Genomic DNA, 17,743 nt, shown 5'->3' with positions numbered 1-17,743 from the left:
GCGATTGGGCGGGTTTGTGGCGCCGCGAAGCTTCCTGATTTTGAGTTTTGCTTTTTCGGTTGGGGGGTCTGCGTCGCGGAGTGAGTGGAGGGTTTGGGGGTGTCGGGGACGGGGTTCGGGAGGAGGAGCCCGGCGGGTGGGTGGGAAGTCACCGAGTAAAGGGCGCGGAGGCGGGAAACGTAGCCCCGAATCCGGGGTCTTCAGGCAGGCGGGAGGCCGGAATCTGCCAGGGGAGAGGTGTCGGGATTGGGGGGGACGGGGCGGGGGGAGGGGGGCTTGTAGCCCTGGACGGGCCAGAATGAAATGAAAAGGGAGCGCAGGATCCGACACCCTGGGGCTGGGCCCGGCACCCCCTCGCCCCACACTGTGGGCCTCAGTTTCCTCATTGGCACCCTAAGGAATAATGAAAATACTAAGCAGAGTTGTGTGGGGTGGAGAGCAAAAGGCCGGGAGGAGGTGTGACCCAGGGTGTGACCCCAGCACAAGCAAAGAGAGAAAAATGGTTTAAACCCTTCTGGGGTGTGTGTGTGTGTGTGTGTGTGTGTGTGTGTGTGTGTGTGTGTGTGTGTGTGTGTGTGTGTGTGTGTGTGTGTGTGTGTGTGTGTCATTGTGTCAGTCCTGGGGTTTGAACTCAAGGCCTAGGCTCTATCCCTGAGCCTTTTTGCTCAAGGTTGGCACTCCACCTCCCGAACCACAGCTCCACTTCCGACTTTGCGCTGGCTCATTAGCGATATTGAGTCGTGGACTTTCCTGCCTGGGCAGGCTTCAAACGGCTATCCTCAGATCTCGGCCTCTTGAGTAGTTTAGGATGACAGGTGTGAGCCACCAGCTCCAGACCAAAATAAACCTGTTAGTTTTTGTCAGAAGCAAGGGCCTTGATCCTTTGGGAGATGGACAGTAGATGAGTGATGACTTAGAGCTGGGGGTGAGGGTTGAGGCACAAGAGACATAGCTAGAGGGTGTGGGAGTCTCCATGTGACAGAATGTTCTAAAATTCACCATGATGACATGGCACACACCTATGACTAGGTACAAACCCTTTCAGTGGTAGAGTGCCAGCCTGTCCTGCACCAGGGACTCACCGAGTTCAAACTCCAGGACCACCAGAATTAAAGCCTAAGAGCCATGGAATCGACTGGGAGTGTGGCTCAGTGGTAGAGCACTTGCCTAGCATGCATGAGGCCCTGGGTTCGATTCCTCAACACCATATAAACAAAAAGCTGGACATGGGTGCTGTGGCTCAAGTGGTAGAGCGCTAGCCTTGAGCTGAAGAGCTGAGGGACAGCGCCCAGGCCCAGAGTTCAAGCCCCATGACTGAGAAAAAAAAAAGAGTCATTGAATTATACACTTTGAAAGAGTAGATTTTATGGTATATATGAAGTGTGTCACCAAAAAGGGTTCTGTGGGTGTTTGAACCCAGGCTTTTCTCCAGCTTGGGATCCTCCTGCCCTACCTCACGTCAGGATTACAGACATGCATCACTTTTCCTGGCTCCCATGAAGCTATTTAGAAAGCATCATTTATAATCCTACCGTATCCACTCAATAGCCTTTTTTGTTTGTTTTTGTAGGTGGTTTTTTTGGCCAGGAGCAAATCGACCCGATTTGGAAGGAGGTGAGTATGAAGGAGTGTTCATTACATAGTGTGACCATCTCAGAAAAGAAAGGAAAAAAAAAGAACACTCTAAGTTCATAAAATATTAGGAGCTGAAGCTGCTTTAAAGAATAATACATTTAGCCGGGCGCTGGTGGCTCACGCCTGTAATCCTAGCTACTCAGGAGGCTGAGATCTGAGGATCGCGGTTCAAAGCCAGCCCGGGCAGGAGAGACCGTGAGACTCCTATCTCCAATAAACCACCAGGAAACCGGAAGTGGTGCTGTAGCTCAAGTGGTAGAGCGCTCGCCTTGAGCTGAAGAGCTAAGGGACAGCGCCCAGGCCCAGAGTTCAAGCCCACAACCGACAAAAAAAAAAAAAAAAAAGAATAATACATTTAGGGGCTGGGAAGGTGGCTCAGTGGTAGAGCGCTTGCCTTGCATGCATGAGGCCCTGGGTTCGATTCCTCAGCACCACATAAGCAGAAAAAAAAAGCCGGAAGTGGCGCTGTGGCTCAAGTGGTAGAGGGCTAGCCTTGAGCTGAAGAGCTGAGGGACAGCGCCCAGGCCTAGAGTTCAGGCCCCACGACCGGACCCCCCCCCTAAAAAAATAATAATAATACATTTAGGTATAGCACATTTTCTTCCAGAGTATTTTTGCTCCATTCAGGGGGCAGATATGATTATTGGAACTGAGCACCAATAGTTCATACTTGTAATCCTAGCTACTCAGGAGGCTGAGGCCGAGATCTGTGGAAAGAGGTTTAAAGCTAGTCTGGAAAGTCTGTGAGACTCTGATCTCCAATTAACCAAAAAAGCCAGAAATGAACCGGGCACAGGTAGCTCACGCCTGTAATCCTAGCTACTCAAGAGGCTGAGATCTGAGGATCACGGTTCAAAGCCAAGCTGGGCAGGAAAGTCCGTGAGACTCTTATCTCCAATAAGCCACTAGAAAACTGGAACTGGCACTGTGGCTCAAGTGGTAGAGTGTTCGCCTTGAGCTGAAGAGTGCAGGGACAGCGCCCAGAATGAGTTCAAGCCCTATGACCGACAAGAAAAAAAGCCAGAAGGGCAGCTGTGGCTCAAGTGGTAGAGTGCTAGCCTTGAGCAAAAAAGCCCAGGCCCTGAGTTCAAGCCCCAGGACCAACACACACACACATGAAATATATATGTACTATTGTGTTTTCCTTATCCCTCATTGTGTATTTTCATGTATTTGTTAGGTGTGAATAAGACAACATGAACTTTACCCCAACACCTACCCCGATCTGCAAAAAGTAAGACGTGTGCTTGTTTTTAAGTTGTTTAAGACTTCTTCAACCTTAGTCCAAGGCTAGAAAATGGGAGCTAGAAAGGCCCCTCTTCAATCTTGACTTGAACTATAGTAGATCTCATTTCTCTAGTCTTATTCAGAATTTAGATCAAACACAAAAACAAGGGATTGGAAGGGTGGCTCAGTGGTAGAGCGCTTGCCTCACATACATGAGGCCCTGGGTTCTGTTCCTCAGCACCACATAAGCCAAAAAAGCGGGCAGTGGCGCTGTGGCTCTAGGGGTAGAGCGCAGCCTTGAGTTGAAGAGCTGAGGGGAATGCCAGGGCTCATTGCGCGTTGGGACCAGCCACAGGGAGCAGCCAGCGTTTGAACGTGACACCGGCTGGCCTCATGCTCCTCACCGCCGTATCACCGGACTATGTTTTCTGGTTACTAGGTCATCTTCCTTCATTTACATTCTAGTTTTTCAAGTGATCTTTTCAGTCTCTCACATGCATTGCATCCAGTCTTAAACCATTGTGCTAGAAGACGGTTCATAAGTGAGTTTGAATCCATACGAGCCCTTGAAGCTACGCCGCTCTCCACTTACCTGTGCAGTGATAACACGTCAGCGCTGTGACAACCCCGCTTCCCCATCGCCCGCAGAATAACCAGCTCCGCCCATCGAGACATGGCGTCCGGCGTCAGGACCCCTCCCAGATGGAGGGCGATGACGGACTCCGTGGAGTCAACCCCCTTGCCTTCAACCAAAGAGCGTCTGGCCGTCCTCTGCCCTTCTCAGGAGCTCCTGGAGTATTACCAAAAGAAGATGGCCGAGTGTGAGGTGGAAAACAAGGACCTACTCAAGAAGTTGGAGCTCTACAAGGAAGCCTGTGAAGGCCAGGTAAGAGACGAGGCCCCGGTGCTGCGGCTTCCGCCTCCCGAGCAGCAGGGAGACACTGCGCCTTCTCCCCGCGGCCAGCGGCTTACCTCTGATCCTCCCCTGACAGCTAACTACTGGGCAACACGATTGCCTCCACGGCTTCTTGTTGGGTTTTAACTCAGGCCCCTTGCGCTGGCCAGGCGGGTGCTCTGCCCTGGAGTCACGGCCTCCAGCCCTTCTTGGGCATCTCTGACTGGTGACCTGCCTGGTCACTTAGGGGAGGGGAGATCTCCCTGTGAGCGGCTCCTCCGTCCCTTGCCCTCTGGATCACATAGCATCACCAGACATCACCAGGAGCATCAGCAGACATTGACTGCTGTGTCTTGGGCAGGCTGGGGAGGGCTAGAGGTAGAGGTGTGGATGCCAAGCTCCCCATAGTGAGAACCCTTCCAGAAAGGCCTGTCACATTCTAGAGTAAATCGATGTTACATGTTCAGCCATACTCAATCACTACGTAACTGTGGCTGGGGCCCCTCTCCCGCTCCTCCCCTCATGTCTGCCACATGAAGCCCGCCTTAGCCCTTCTGCCAGCCCAGATTGGGCTTCCTAGACCCACAGGATGGATGAACTCAGATGCCGGTCCTCACAGCCACCTACAGCCTTGTCTCCGTCTGTCTGTCTCTGGGGAGAGCACCTCAAGCATGCTAAGCATGTGCTCTATAACTGAGCCACACCCCTAGCTCATCCTTTAGATCCAGGGCTGGGGGTATGGCTCATGTGGGAAGGCACCTGTTTCATAAGCCCAAGGCCCCGAGTTCAGACCCCTAGTGCCATGAAAAAAAAATTCAAAAATTATAGAGAGTAGCCAAGTACTGGTAGCTCACGCCTGTCATCCTAAGCACTCAGGAGGCTGAGATCTGAGGATTACAGTTCGAAGCCAGCTCAGGCAAGAAGGTCTGTGAGAGTCTTTATCTCCAAGGAACCACCAGCAAATCTGGAAATGAAACTGTGGCTCAGGTGGTAGAGTTCCAGCCTTGAGTGAAAGAGCTAAAGGAAAAGGCCCAGGCCCTGAGTTCAAGTCCTAGTATCTATGTGTGTTCACACGCATGTGCATGCATGCATACACACAATTAAAAAATAAAAACCTAGTACTGTTGAATTCTGTCCTAGCGAACCCAGCTCTTGAGAATATTTCCACACCAATGGGCTCCTCCATGCTCCTTTGAAACCCTCCCTCCACTCCCCTTACCGGTGTCTTGCAGCATAAGCTTGACTGGGGTTTGCAGCAGAGGGAGGAGGAGATTGCCGAGCTGCAGAAGGCGCTGAGCGACATGCAGATCTGCCTCTTCCAGGAGCGGGAACACGTTCTACGCCTCTACTCGGAAAACGACCGGCTGAGAATCAGGTATAACAGAAGGAGGGACGTGTCAGAGGAAAGAGGCTGAATTACATTGGAAATGGTGGGCTCGTCCCCAGCCGTTTTCTTGCGTTCTGACCCCCCCTCCCGGGAAACAGACTCTGCAGGACAGTTCCCCGGCAGGCTTTCAGGAAAGGCACAGAACGCATTCGAGAATTACGAGCGCCGCTCAGTGGTGATGGAGGCGGAAGTGCCTCTGGGAGGCGGAGCCTTTTCCCTCCCCACACTGCCCAGTAGTGGGGCCTGAGGCTGCTGTCCTGGGCAGACGTAAGCCCCTGAGCCGAGCGCCGTCCTCAGGAAGGGCTCTGCCCGCTGGCGGTGGATGTGGCGACCCTCGGAGCCATGCACACACCGCTCTGCCTTGGGGGTGGGAGGGTGGAGCGTAAAGCCGTTCAGCCAGTGTGAGTGTTGGATGGCATTACGCACATCGCCACTGTCTAACGGCAGGATCTTCTCCTGGGTTCGCCTTCCGTGGCAAGGCCCCACGGCCCCTTCTCCCAGCCCTGAGCATCCGCCAGTCAGCACTCTGCTTCTCCGCGTTTGTCTGTGACGCCTTGTTAGCCGAACCCTGCAGTCCTTTGAGTCTTAGCCTCGCGTCAGCATGTAGCAAATACCTTTTTTTCTTTTTCATTTATTATTTTTTTTTTGCCAGTCCTGGGGCTTGAACTCAGGGCTTGGGTGCTGTCCCTGAGCTTTTTTTGCTGAAGGCTAGTACTCTACCACTTGAACCACAGCTCCACTTCCAGCTTTTTGGTGGTTCATTGGAGATAAGAATCTCACTTTCCTGCCCAGGCTGGCTTCAAACTCCAATCCTCAGCTCTTAGCCTCTTAGAGAGCTAGGATGATAGGCATGAGCCACTGGCCCCAGCCTAATTTACCCCTAGTAGTGTCCGGTCTTCATTTGAGGTTACTGTGGTTTCAAAATTAGTCAGAAGGGAAATCCTGTAGAAGGACGAGGGTCACTGGGTGTGTGGCACATGACGTGTGCTTGCCTCCCGTGAGAACGGCAGGGAGCTGGAAGACAAGAAGAAGATCCAGAGCCTCCTGGCCCTCGTGGGAACGGACAGCCAGGAAGTGACGTATTTCTACAAGGAGCCTCCCCACAAGGCGAGTACCGCAGGGGTGCAGGGCAGGGCGCGCCACAGTCAGCCTGAGACAGCGCCCAGAGGCCCCGGCCGTCCCAGCCCCTGTGTATGAGCAGTTTTCAGAGCGTTTTCCTTTAAACCCTTGGAATAGCACGGGGACCCCCATCCCACCCCGTAGAACTAGAAAACGCACAGCCGCAGGTGGAGAGCTCACCTAGCTTATGTGAGTTCATCCCCAGCACCACAGAAGAAGAGGAAAACAGAACCAAAGCCCCGAGGGGCGGGTGGCAGGTGCTTAAAAACAAGAGGCAGACTCTGCCGAGAACACAGCTCAGGTCTTGAGTCCGCATTTAAAATCTCGTTTATGCAGACTACACATGTATACACACACAGGAATCCATTACATGAAAGTGTCCACTAACTCTAAACCCCAGGCAGACCGTTCTTAATAGTTTTGTTCTACTCAGAAATATCTGTATGTACGTATCTGTGTGTGTGTGTGTGTGTGTGTGTGTGTGTGGTGTGTGTGTGTGTGTGTGTGTGTGTGTGTGGTGTGTGTGTGTGTGTGTAGTGTGTGTGTGTGTGTGTAGTGTGTGTGTGTGTGTGTGTGTGTAGTGTGTGTGTGTGTGTGTGTGAGTGTGTGTGTAGTGTGTGTGTGTGTGTGTAGTGTGTGTGTGTGTGCGTGCGTGTGTGTGCGTGTGTGTGTGTGTAGTGTGTGTGTGTGTGTGTGTGTGTAGTGTGTGTGTGTGTGTAGTGTGTGTGTGTGTGTAGTGTGTGTGTGTAGTGTGTGTGTGTGTGTGTGTGTAGTGTGTGTGTGTGTAGTGTGTGTGTGTGTGTGTAGTGTGTGTGTGTGTGTGTGTAGTGTGTGTGTGTGTGTGTAGTGTGTGTGTGTGTGTGTAGTGTGTGTGTGTGTGTAGTGTGTGTGTGTAGTGTGTGTGTGTGTGTTTGTGTAGTGTGTGTGTGTGTGTGTGTCTGTGTGTGTGTGTGTCTGTGTGTGTGTGTGTGTCTGTGTGTGTGTGTGTGTCTGTGTGTGTGTGTGTGTGTAGTGTGTGTGTGTGCGTGCGTGTGTGTGCGTGTGTGTGTAGTGTGTGTGTGTGTAGTGTGTGTGTGTGTGTGTAGTGTGTGTGTGTGTGTGTGTGTGTGTAAAGTGTGCAGCCCAGGCTGGCCTCGAAGCCCAGGGCTTCCTGACACTGCCTCTCCCACGCTGAGGTGGGAGGTGCGTGCCGCCACGCCCAGGCAGCCCTTCACATCCATTAACAGTTTCTCAGGAGTTTGGTTGTGTTTTTTGTTGTTGTTGTTGTTGTTGTTGTCGGTCATGGGGCCTGAACTCAGGGCCTGGGCGCTGTCCCTCAGCTCTTCAGCTCAAGGCTAGCGCTCTACCACTTGAGCCACAGCGCCACTTCCAGCTTTTTTCTTTTTGCTTATGTGGTGCTGAGGAATCGAACCCAGGGCCTCATGCATGCAAGGCAAGCGCTCTACCACTGAGCCACCTTCCCAGCCCTGTTTTTATATTTTTGAACACAGCTACATCAGTACCTGCTTGCTTTCTGTTCTTTTCCATAAGGACTTTGTTAAAGAGTCCTTTCCAGACCCATTTGAGAGAAACATTATTTATTTTAATGTATTTATGCATTCAACGTATTTATAGCTTATATATATCAATAGTATGTTAAACGCATAGTAAGCATATATAATACGTATTAAACACATACTAAGCATATATAAATACGTATTTATTGTATTTATTTTCATATGCGTGTGCCCATCCTGGGGCTTGAATTCAGGTCCTGGGCACTGTCCCTTAGCTTTTTCTACTCAAGGCAAACACTCAGCTCCACTTCTGCTTTTGGAGTTTATTGGAGATAAGTCTCATGGACTTTCTGCCTAAGCTGGCTTCAAACCTCAATCCTCAGATCTCAGCCTCCTGAGTAGCTAGGATGACGGATGGGACTCATCAGTCCACTATTCATTTGTCTCCTCAGCACTAGTCTTTAATCCAGAAATCTGTTGCTCCGCCCACATGGCCTGCGGCACACCCGGCTCCTGATGCGAGTGTGGCCAGCAGGCCCTGCTGGGCCAAGCACGCCCATGCTTCCGACTTTGACAACCCTCCACCCTCCTTTGCTGCTTCAGGTCAGCATTCCCCAGAAGACCCTCCAGCCTGTGGGTGCACAGGAGCCGGAGCGGCCTTCCGAGTGCAAAGCAGGTAACCACGCGCCCTTGCCCCGGCCACCCAGACTCTGTCTACCACGCAGCAAAACCTCCGGCGCTCCCAGCATCCAGGGCCACGTGTGATTCAGTTCCGTGTAGCGCAGGTGTTCTTTGCTTTTTGTCTTTGTTGTTGTTTTCATGCAGCTTTCCCTATTGATACGTGATTATATCCACCCGTCCATGGGAGCGGTGTGGCATTTCAGCATTGGCTACGTGTGTCAGGAGCGTGGCATCATCACAGTGAACACAGCTGTTAACTCACACAAGCACCTTTGTCTCTTCCATTTCACTCTCCCCCATTTCACTTAGGTTTATTTTATTTCACTTAATTACTTTGTTTCACTTCAGAGGTGCATCTTGGGTGCTATGCACCCAAGCTGTTTACTAGCAGTTCTCAAATATACATTTATTTATTGTTAATTCTTTAGTGTGTGTGTGCGCGTGTGTGCGTGCGTGCATGCATGCATGGGGCCTGAGCGCTGTCCCTGAGCTCATTTGCTCAAGGCTATACCACTTGAGCCACAGCATCACTTCAGGGGGTTTGGTGCTTACTGGGGGTGAGGTCTGCCTCCAGTTTCCTTCTTGTTGTTGGTCCCCTCCAGTTACATAGTTTAACTTTTGCATAATTGGCATTGAACATTGTGACTGCATCTACTTGGCCTCCTCCCCCCATTCTTGGGGTCCATTCCACAGCGCCGTTCTTTATGAAGACTATAGATCCAACTTGCTTCATCTCTTCAGGGTCACCGTGGTGTCCGGGGAAAGTCCCACCGAGGTCCCTCGCTTGAAAGATGCAGCGATTCGGTTAGGGCCATTATGTATGATTGCTGCTGTATGTTTTCCTTTTCTCCTCTGCACACACACCCAGTGCTGGTCCTTGAATGGCGGCGAGAAAAGCTGAGGAAAGTTCTTGATGCCATGTTGTCTTGTATTGCAGATCCTAAAACAAGCAGGAAAAGAGCCGCGCTGAGAGAAAAGGAAGCCAGTGCCGAGCACCACCAGCAGGACGTGGAGACGCTGGCCCTCCAGGTGACCTGCGTGACAAGTGTCCCCCGCCCCTGGCCCCGGCAGGTGGCACGCGAGTCAGGAGACCGAGGCCACTGGCTTCTAAGCTCTTCATGTTGTAAAACCCTGAATTCTCGACGTGAACATTCTAGAACCTCTCAACCTGCAGCCCACATGCTAAGCCCTACCCCACAAAACCATCCTAAAGTGAGAGTTTGCCTGGTGGTTGGCCTCGGAGACAGGCAGAGTTGCAGAGGGAGCGGGTCTGGGCTGGCGATCACCGTGCGTGACCTCACGGGTTGCGAGGTCCAGGAAAGCAGCAAATCACGTCTTGTCCTCCTGTCCTCGGTGGAGTGCCGGGACCAGGATTTTCACCTGTGGGCGGGGAGGTCTGCTGGTTTAAACGACAGGTTCTACCTTTGGCCAATGTCTCTAGAGTCATGACAGCAGACTCGGAAGGAAATTCTATTGCATTAATTTACAGGGCCTGGGGTTTGAACTCAGGGCCTCGAGCCCTGCCCCCAGCTTACGTTCATTTTCCTTTTTTTTTTTTTAGTGCCAGTCCTGGGGCTTGAACTCAGGGCCTAGGCACTGTCCCTGAACTTCTTTTTGCTCAAGGCTGGTGCTCTACCACTTGAGCCACAGCACCATTTCCGGCTTTTTCTGTGTGTGTGGTACTGACGAATTGAACCCAGGGCTTCATGCATGCTAGCCAAGCATTCTGCCTCCGAGCCACCTTCCCAGGCTGCTTGCTCTGCTTTTTGAAACCCAGAAACTAAGAAGAGCCATTCCGATTCTGTGCAGTTAGGGCATCTTCAAAGGGCATCAGTCCTAAGGGGCAAAAGGAGGCCAGGCCAGGCCAGAGTGCGAGTGAGGGAGAGGACAGTCTGTCATCTTGTCTGCGTGACACAGATTTGGAGCTGAATGTGCAGAGTCAACCCCATTCCTAAGACCGCAGGAGCGTTAGAGCTCTAACAGCTCTCCTGCTGTACTTTTGGGCCTCCTGTGGCTGGGTTTTCCTTCTGGCCTCGAGCTGACATGGACAAGGAGTGATCAGCGCCCCCTGTCGGCCTGTGTAGGTACAAGCACTGCAGGCCCAGCTGGAGGAGCAGACCAAGCTTTCCCAGGAGCAGGTGCACGGACTCATGGAGGACAGGAGGATTCACATGGAGGAGATCCAGGTTCAGCAGCAAAGAAACCAGCTCAGGATCAAGGAGCTCACGAGAAGGTGAGTGTCTCAGGCTCTCAGCCTTTCCCTCGAGGCTGGTGCTCTACCACTTGAGCCGTGCCTGCAGTTCCTTGCTGGTTATTTTGTAAAAGGAGTCGAGTGAGCTTTTCTGCCCAGGCTGGCCTTGAATTACAGTCCTCCAGATCTCAGCCTCCTGAGTAGCTAGGGTTCTAGGGCTGAGCCATTACCACCCAGCTGTGTGGGTGGCGGTTGAGGGAGGGTCTTGCTGAGCTTTATCGCTGGGGCTGGGGCCTGCCTGTTTGTGCTGCTCCCATGTCACCAGAGTGACGAGAATGTGCCGCCATGCCAGCCAGTGGTTGAGGTCACTTCACCAGCTTCTCTGCCCAGGCGGGCCTTGAACCCTGGTCTCCCTGCGTCTGCGTCCCGTTCTTCCAGTGTTCGTGCAAGCTGTTTCCTTAGGTTGTTCCTCCCGCTTCTCTGGGGTTGTGTAGCCTTCCCAGTGCTGCGAGTCCTCCACGGATGTCAGACAGCCACCATTCCCCGCGCCAAAGCTCTGACATCTCGGCATCAATTATGAGGGACCCCATTATCGGACTCTCGGCCCGTATTCACTGTGTGCTTCAGCCAGGCTCAGAGCAGCAGCTGGGGTGGGGCGGGCGCTGGCTGGTCCCCTTCCTCCACGTCCCACCATGACGCGGCCCCTCTGAGGACCCGCCCCCACCTGACAAAATGCGTCTCTGTCCCCGGCTGTCCCCGTGGGGCCTCTGTCCTGTCCCCTGCCTGAGCACAAAAGCCACACACACGCTCCCTGCATAGCACCCAGCCTAAGTTGGCTGAGGAGAGAGCCCAGGGCCTTGTCCCTCAAGGCCCCGCTGACCCTCAGAGTGGAAGCCCAGCCATGGTTTCCCAGCTCATCCATCACCACCCCCGTGGGGCATGATCTCTGCATCTGACCCCCGTGGTGCATGATCTCTGCGTCTGAGCACCGTGGTACATGATCTCTGCATCTGAGCACCGTGGTGCATGATCTCTGCATCTGAGCACCGTGGTACATGATCTCTGCATCTGAGCACCTAATGTGTCTTCCGTGTGCCCCATCCTCTGACGGCCAGTGGACGGCATGACATCCAGGCCCACAGTGACTGTCCCCAGGTGTCGCTTTCATCCCGTTTGTGCATTCAGTCTGTACGTTCCGCGTTTGTAAGTGAGAGCATGGCGTAGGACAGGACAGAAGTGCCTGGTGGAGCAGGAGCATCTCTGCGTAACCATCCGCCCGCTTCTGTGTACGCAGACAGCGCAGGCCTGAATAACACCTCCTTCCCAAGCTCTGTGCCCGCCCCGCGCTGCTGCCCCCTAGCGGAGTGTCCTGTTACCCCTGGGAGAACCATGTGGGTCCCACAGTGTTGTGGGTGGTCTCCTCACGGTATGTCGCCTCTTACAGGCACTGAGATCATTCGAGAGGTTATTTTTCTAGGTCGTGATGGCAAAGTGATGACTTGCTAACCGCCAGAGATAATCTGTCCTAAAGATACCAGCAAAAAAACAGACTAAACAATGAAGCGGAGAGGACGTGGAACTCTGGCTCAAGTGGTTTAGCACTAGCCTTGAGCAAAAAAAGCTCAGGGAAAGTACTCAGGCTCTGAGTTCAAGTCTCATGACCAACACTACCCCCCCCAACACACACACAGGCTGATCTGTTCCTGACCCTCAAAACCAGTTATAAGGAATTGTTGAGATCTGTGTAGGTGGTGGGGCGGGGAGAAGGGGGGCTGGCCGGGGAGAGGGGGGTCAGTAGTAAGAATTCTACCAGACTGGAGAAAACACACTGTTGAACTGGAAAACTTGATATGCTGTACCAGCATGAGCAGGTTTTTTGTTTGTTTGTTTTTGCCGGTTGTGGGGGCTGAACTCTGGGCCTGGGCGCTGTCCCTCAGCTCTTGAGCTCAGGGCTAGCGCTCTACCACTTGAGCCACAGCGCCACTTCCAGGTTTTTTTTTCTGCTTACGTGGTGCTGAGGAATCAAACCCAGGGCCTCATGCATGCGAGGCAAGCGCTCTACCACTGAGCCACCTTCCCAGTGCATGAGCAGGTTTTGAACGTAAGACAGAGTATACATTGCAGGGGATGGAGCATGTAGAAGATGGAGGAGTTAAAATAGACTCAGGCGTTGAGGTAGCCTCCTAGGAAAAAAATCCATCTCAACAAAGGACAAGATATGAGCAGGTGTGGCGGTACACTCCTGTAACCCATGCTGCTCAGGAGGCTGAGGCGGGAGGATGGCAAGCGTGGGACCTGAAGGGAGGATTGTGCTCCATCAGGCTGTGCAGAAGGTTAGCAGGACCCGTCTCGGCAAGCCAGGCAGGCACCGTGAGGCAGGGCTGTAGTCCCAGCTGCGCTGAGGATGGCAGTCATAAACACCAGAACAGCAAAAAGGAGCGAGGGGCTGGGTGTGGCCCCAGGCAGGGAGCTCGCTTGGTCAGCTGTACCAGGCCCTGGTTTCCAGCTCAGCCCCGCCAGAGAAAGATAGGCAGCGACCAGCCATGCCACAGAGCACACACCTGGAAGGCAGGACGGCCAGAGACAAAGGGACTGACTCTGCTGTGCGTGTGCCGGGCCTCGGTCTTGAACTCGAGGCCTGGGCACTGCCCCCGAGCTTTTGTACTCAAGGCTAGCACTAACCCACTCGAGTCGCAGCTCCAATTTCTGGCTTTTTCTAGTTAATTGAGGATGAGAGTCTGATGGGCTTTCCCACCTGGGCTGGCTTTGAACCGCATTCCTCAGATCTCAGCCTCCCTGAGCAGCTGGGATGACAGGCGTGAGCACCAACACCCGGCGATTCTTTAAGACACCATTGCTCCATTCCTCCCCGTGTCTCTTCTGGGACACACTCAAATACAGGCCATGTGCGCATATTTCTGTCATCTTCCCAATCGCAAGGCCTCCATCGGCGCTGTGTAAAGCAGTGAAGCCAGGGGCTTGGGTAGATCCGGCACGCTGTGACAGCACCAGCCACGCGGTCTCCGGTGCTGCAGCTGCGTGTCCGCCTCTGTCCCCCTCCCCAGCCTCCACCACACGCAGGAGCTGCTCTACGAGAGCACCAGAGACTTCTTGCAGCTCAGGTTTGACAGCCAGAGCAAGGAGCAGTCGTGGATGCTGGAGAAGGACCAGTTGGTGTTGGAGCTGCGGCTGTACCGGGGGAAGGGCAGGAAGAGGGAGGACCGCAGCGAGAAGGGCCCGCCCTCCCTGCACGACAGCCACCCTGCCCAGCAGGAGTACGTGAAGGTAACGGCCCGAGCGTTCCTGAGCCTGCGAGCCATGTGCGGGCAGCATGCAGGGCGTCACCGCCGCCGTGGCTTCCGGGGGTTGGAGATGCTGTACAGGCTTCACTCCTTCAACCCGAGGGCCAGGCCGGTGCCAGCGGCTCACCCCTGCCGTCCCAGCTACGCAGGAGATCAGAGACGTGGAGGGTCCGGTTCCAAGCCAGCCCAGGCAGGAAAGTGTGTGAGCCTCTGATCTCCAGTGCGCCGCCAGAAAGCCAGAAGTGGCGCCGTGGCTCAAGGGGTAGAGCGCCAGCCTTGAGCTGAAGAGCGGAGCCACGGCGCCCAGGCCCAGAGTTCAGGCCCCACAAACGAACAAAAAGTTTCTAGTAGCATCCCTTGGAATAAGGGCGAAGAGAAGAGTCTAGATAGGTTTCCTGCATTCCCCAGAATTCCCTGCCGCGCTTCGCCTCCGCCTCCTCCCTCCCCGGCTGCGCTGCGGAAGCGCTGCTCACCCGCCGCTGCTCACCCGCCGCCGTCTGTCCCTTCGCCCGCAGTCCCTGAAGGAGCGGCTGCGGCAGGAGCAGCGGCTGTCAGCCATGTACCAGGAGCAGTGCGTTTCCCTGGAGGAGGAGCTCGCCCGCATTCGGGAGGAGGAGGGCGTGAGGAGAGAGATTTTCAAGGTAGGGGAGGCCCCGCCTCCCTCGCGGGGTGGTGGGGTCGCAGGGCGCGTGCGCCCCCTCCCTCCCCCCGCCCCCCTCCCTCCCCCCCGCCCCCCCTCCCCCCGCCTCACCCCTGCACGGCCCCACGCAGGACCGCTCTCACAAGATGGGGAAGCGCCTGCAGCTGATGACCAAGCGCTACGAGGCCCTGGAGCACCGCCGCATCCTGGAGGTGGAGGGCTTCAAGACCGACATTAGGATTCTCCGGCAGAAGCTCAGAGACCTGGAGCAGATGCTCCACAAGGTAAGGGCTGGGCCCCGGGACTGCAGGGAGGAAGGGGCTCCCCCAGAAGAGCCTGCACCCGCCAAGAAGCCCCCCCTGAAAATCAGCTCAAGCGCCCCCTTGAGGACGGGTGGAAACAGGGAGTGATGAATATTTGCATCTAAGCCGGGCACCTGTGGCTCACGCCTGTCATCCCAGCTAGATCTGAGGATGGAGTCGAAAGCCAGCCCGGGGGGGGGGGGTGGGGGGGGACGCCCATGAGACTCTCATCTCCAACCAACCACCGAGACGTGGGAAGTGGAGCTGTGGCCCAAAATGGTAGAGCGCCAGCCCTGAGTGAAACTCAGGGCCAGCACCCAGGCTCTGAGTTCAAGTCCTAGGAGTGGTGCACGTGCATGCACACACACACACACACACACACACACACACACGCTTGTAAGCAAACTTGGGAGTTGTTCCTCCCGCCCTGTGTCTGTCTCACCACCAGGCCGAGGGGGGCAGTGGGCAGAGCAGGGCTCCCAGCTTCCGGGCCACGTTCCCTCAGGACCCCTCATGGACGCTTAGGGTCCCCACAAAGCCTCCGCTCCGCGGCAGCAGGAGCGAGGCGGCTGTGTCTGCGGGTGTTACGGGGTGCCGCTGCGGCCCGCCTGCCTTCGCTGCATCCCGAGTCACCGAGGCTTGCAGGGCCTCGCTGCACCCGGGATCCCGACACGCCGCCGCCGCCCTCTTCCTCCTGCCCCTCCGCAGGCCACGCTCAGCACCCAGGCCAACAAGGACCTGGCCATGCTGTGCGACATGCGCAGCAGCAGCCGGCGGGCGCACCGGATCCAGGGCGAGCTGCGGAACCTCAAGTCCAAGGTGTTCGGGCTGGAGAACCAGCTGCGGCTCTGCTGATCTGGCCCCGGGGCGTCCTGAGATGGGGGGACCCCAGCCCCGCAAGGCACCGGCGGGGGACAGGCAGGCTGGGGTGAGGAGCAAGCTCTTTTCCAGGTGACGCGTTCCTTGTAGTTTCCACGGTCCCGCTGTAGCCTTGTTTTCGTTCTTGTTCTTGTTTTGGGGGGACCCTGGATTACTTACCATGTGTTACCTGGTTTCGTTTCTTTAAAACGACGAGGAAACTTAGGAAGCAATGTCTTGGCTGGGCTCCGAGGGCAGGGCGCCTGTGAGGGGGGGGGAAGGGGAGGGCGGGGGCTCCCGCTAGGCTGGGGGGGGAGGCTGCGGGGCTCAACTCCAGGCAGACCCGACCGCGCCCATCAGCCCGCCCCGAGCGGCCACCAGGGGGCAGCAGACACCCCGGCCCGAGCTCGGCCTGCATCCGGGACACCAGCGGCCGCCCTGGCAGCCCAGGGGACCCTGGGTGAGAAGTTTGACATTTCGTCAGTAACACGTTGTCTTTTGTGCTTTCACTTTTAATAATTTGTGTTTCAAGTGAACTGTTTTCAATAAAGACTCTAACTTTTCCTGCATGTCCTGTAAGAGCCAGGTTAACAACTTGCCTGTCCCTCCCGTCTTTTCTTGTCCTGTGCTCAGCTGGGCAGTTTTGGGGTGTGCACACCTGCTCCCCGAAGCCCCTCGGGGCCACGCGTGTGGAGGCAGCAGGAATGGAGGAATACCGGTGACATGCACACACCCAGTCTGCTCTAAGCCCCAATGTCAGTGGTGTGCGGCATCAAAAGTTTGCGAGACCCCATCTCAGTCAGTGGCTGGGCGCGGTGGTGCACGCCTGTCATCCCAGCAGCGGGCCCCCGTGTGAGCACAGATACGCACACCACATGTTCAGCCTCCTCCGTGGAGGTGGATTCTTCTGGGTTTTTCTGCCTCAGCTGGTCTGGAACTTTGATCCTCGGGATCTCGGCTTTCCGTGGGATGGCATGTATGAGCCCGCTGCATGCAGTAATGGGTAGAGACAGGATCTTGAACATTTCTGTCTGGGCTGGCCTGGAACCACGATCCTCCTATTCTTGGCCTCCCCAGTAGCTAGGATTACAGCTGCAGCGCCCAGCTTTGGCTCATGTACCTCCCTCTAGATCTAACTTTAGGTCACTGTAAACTGCACAGCAACTGTTAAAGGCAGGGGGTGCTGTGCGTGTTTTTCCCAGCTTCCCCTCTGACGGGTTTAGCTGGCAGTCGCTCCATCCTGTCCGCCGGTCTGTCCGCCTGATCCCCGCCCTCAGCCCTTTGAGTCCTACCCGCCGGTCACCCCTGCAGCTAACCAGCTAACCACGGCAGCGCCGGCTCCGATCGGTGCCAAGCCAGTGCAGCCCTGCTGGCAGCCTTTTAATTGGCAGCCCTGCCTTGACATGCAGAAAGGGAGATTAAAGATTAAACGGGGGACCCAGATTTCAAGGAGCCCGTGTGTTATCACCCCGCCGATCCTTAGATCTCTCTGGGCCCCGCTCCGCCAGCGGGACCCACGGAAGGGCGGTGTTCGGGCTTTCACTCAGAACAATCCCCCCCCTCCCCGCGTGTGAGATTCCAGGCCGCCCGGCCCCTGATAAGCCCTGCAGAAAATAGCTCTGTTTCTTCCGTGTGCCAGCCGCCAGCGGCAGCTCGCTTTCTCTCTGTCAAAGCTTTGAGCTCCTTGCCCCAAAAATGACCTTTAGGAGCCTCGCTCTCCTGTCCTTCTGCCTCCTCTGCCAGTTTCCCGAGCCTCGCTCCGGCCTCGTCCCTGGAATCCTGCGCTCCACTCATCAGCCCGACCACGCCGCCAACACCTCCCTCCCCGTCTGCTCTTTTCTTTTTTTGGTTGGTGCCGGTCCTGGGGCTTGAACTCAGGGCCTAGGCACTGTCCCTAAGCCTTTTCCCTCAAGGCTGGCGCTCTACCACTTGAGCCACAGCGCCACTTCCGGCTTTTCTGGTGGTTCATTGGACCTAAGAATCTCACAGACTTTCCTGCCCAGGCTGGCT

At 55.3% G+C, this 17,743-nt stretch overlaps 1 protein-coding gene across 2 annotated transcripts; it reads left to right on the top strand.

Moving 5' to 3' along the window:
• Positions 1-15,997, top strand: LOC138807160 (coiled-coil domain-containing protein 77-like). Of its 2 annotated transcripts, XM_069992757.1 has the most exons (13): positions 1-80; positions 1,571-1,614; positions 2,816-2,869; positions 3,511-3,748; positions 4,990-5,132; positions 6,155-6,251; positions 8,363-8,435; positions 9,378-9,469; positions 10,525-10,673; positions 13,697-13,916; positions 14,449-14,574; positions 14,705-14,857; positions 15,584-15,997. In XM_069992757.1, the coding sequence occupies exons 3-13, from the start codon at positions 2,832-2,834 to the stop codon at positions 15,728-15,730; spliced, it is 1,476 nt and encodes a 491-aa protein (XP_069848858.1). In that variant the 5' UTR covers positions 1-80; positions 1,571-1,614; positions 2,816-2,831; the 3' UTR covers positions 15,731-15,997. The 2 variants fall into 2 exon arrangements, with proteins under 2 accessions (XP_069848858.1, XP_069848859.1); XM_069992758.1 differs by lacking the exons at positions 1-80; positions 1,571-1,614 and having other exon boundaries at positions 2,836-2,869; positions 3,463-3,748.
• Positions 15,998-17,743: the final 1,746 nt, after the last annotated feature.

Source organism: Dipodomys merriami, unplaced genomic scaffold (assembly GCF_024711535.1).
Source record: "Dipodomys merriami isolate MVZ:Mamm:240054 unplaced genomic scaffold, mDipMer1.0.p SCAF_1009, whole genome shotgun sequence".
Lineage (NCBI taxonomy): Eukaryota > Metazoa > Chordata > Mammalia > Rodentia > Heteromyidae > Dipodomys > Dipodomys merriami.
This window is presented reverse-complemented; position numbering and strand designations above follow the sequence as displayed.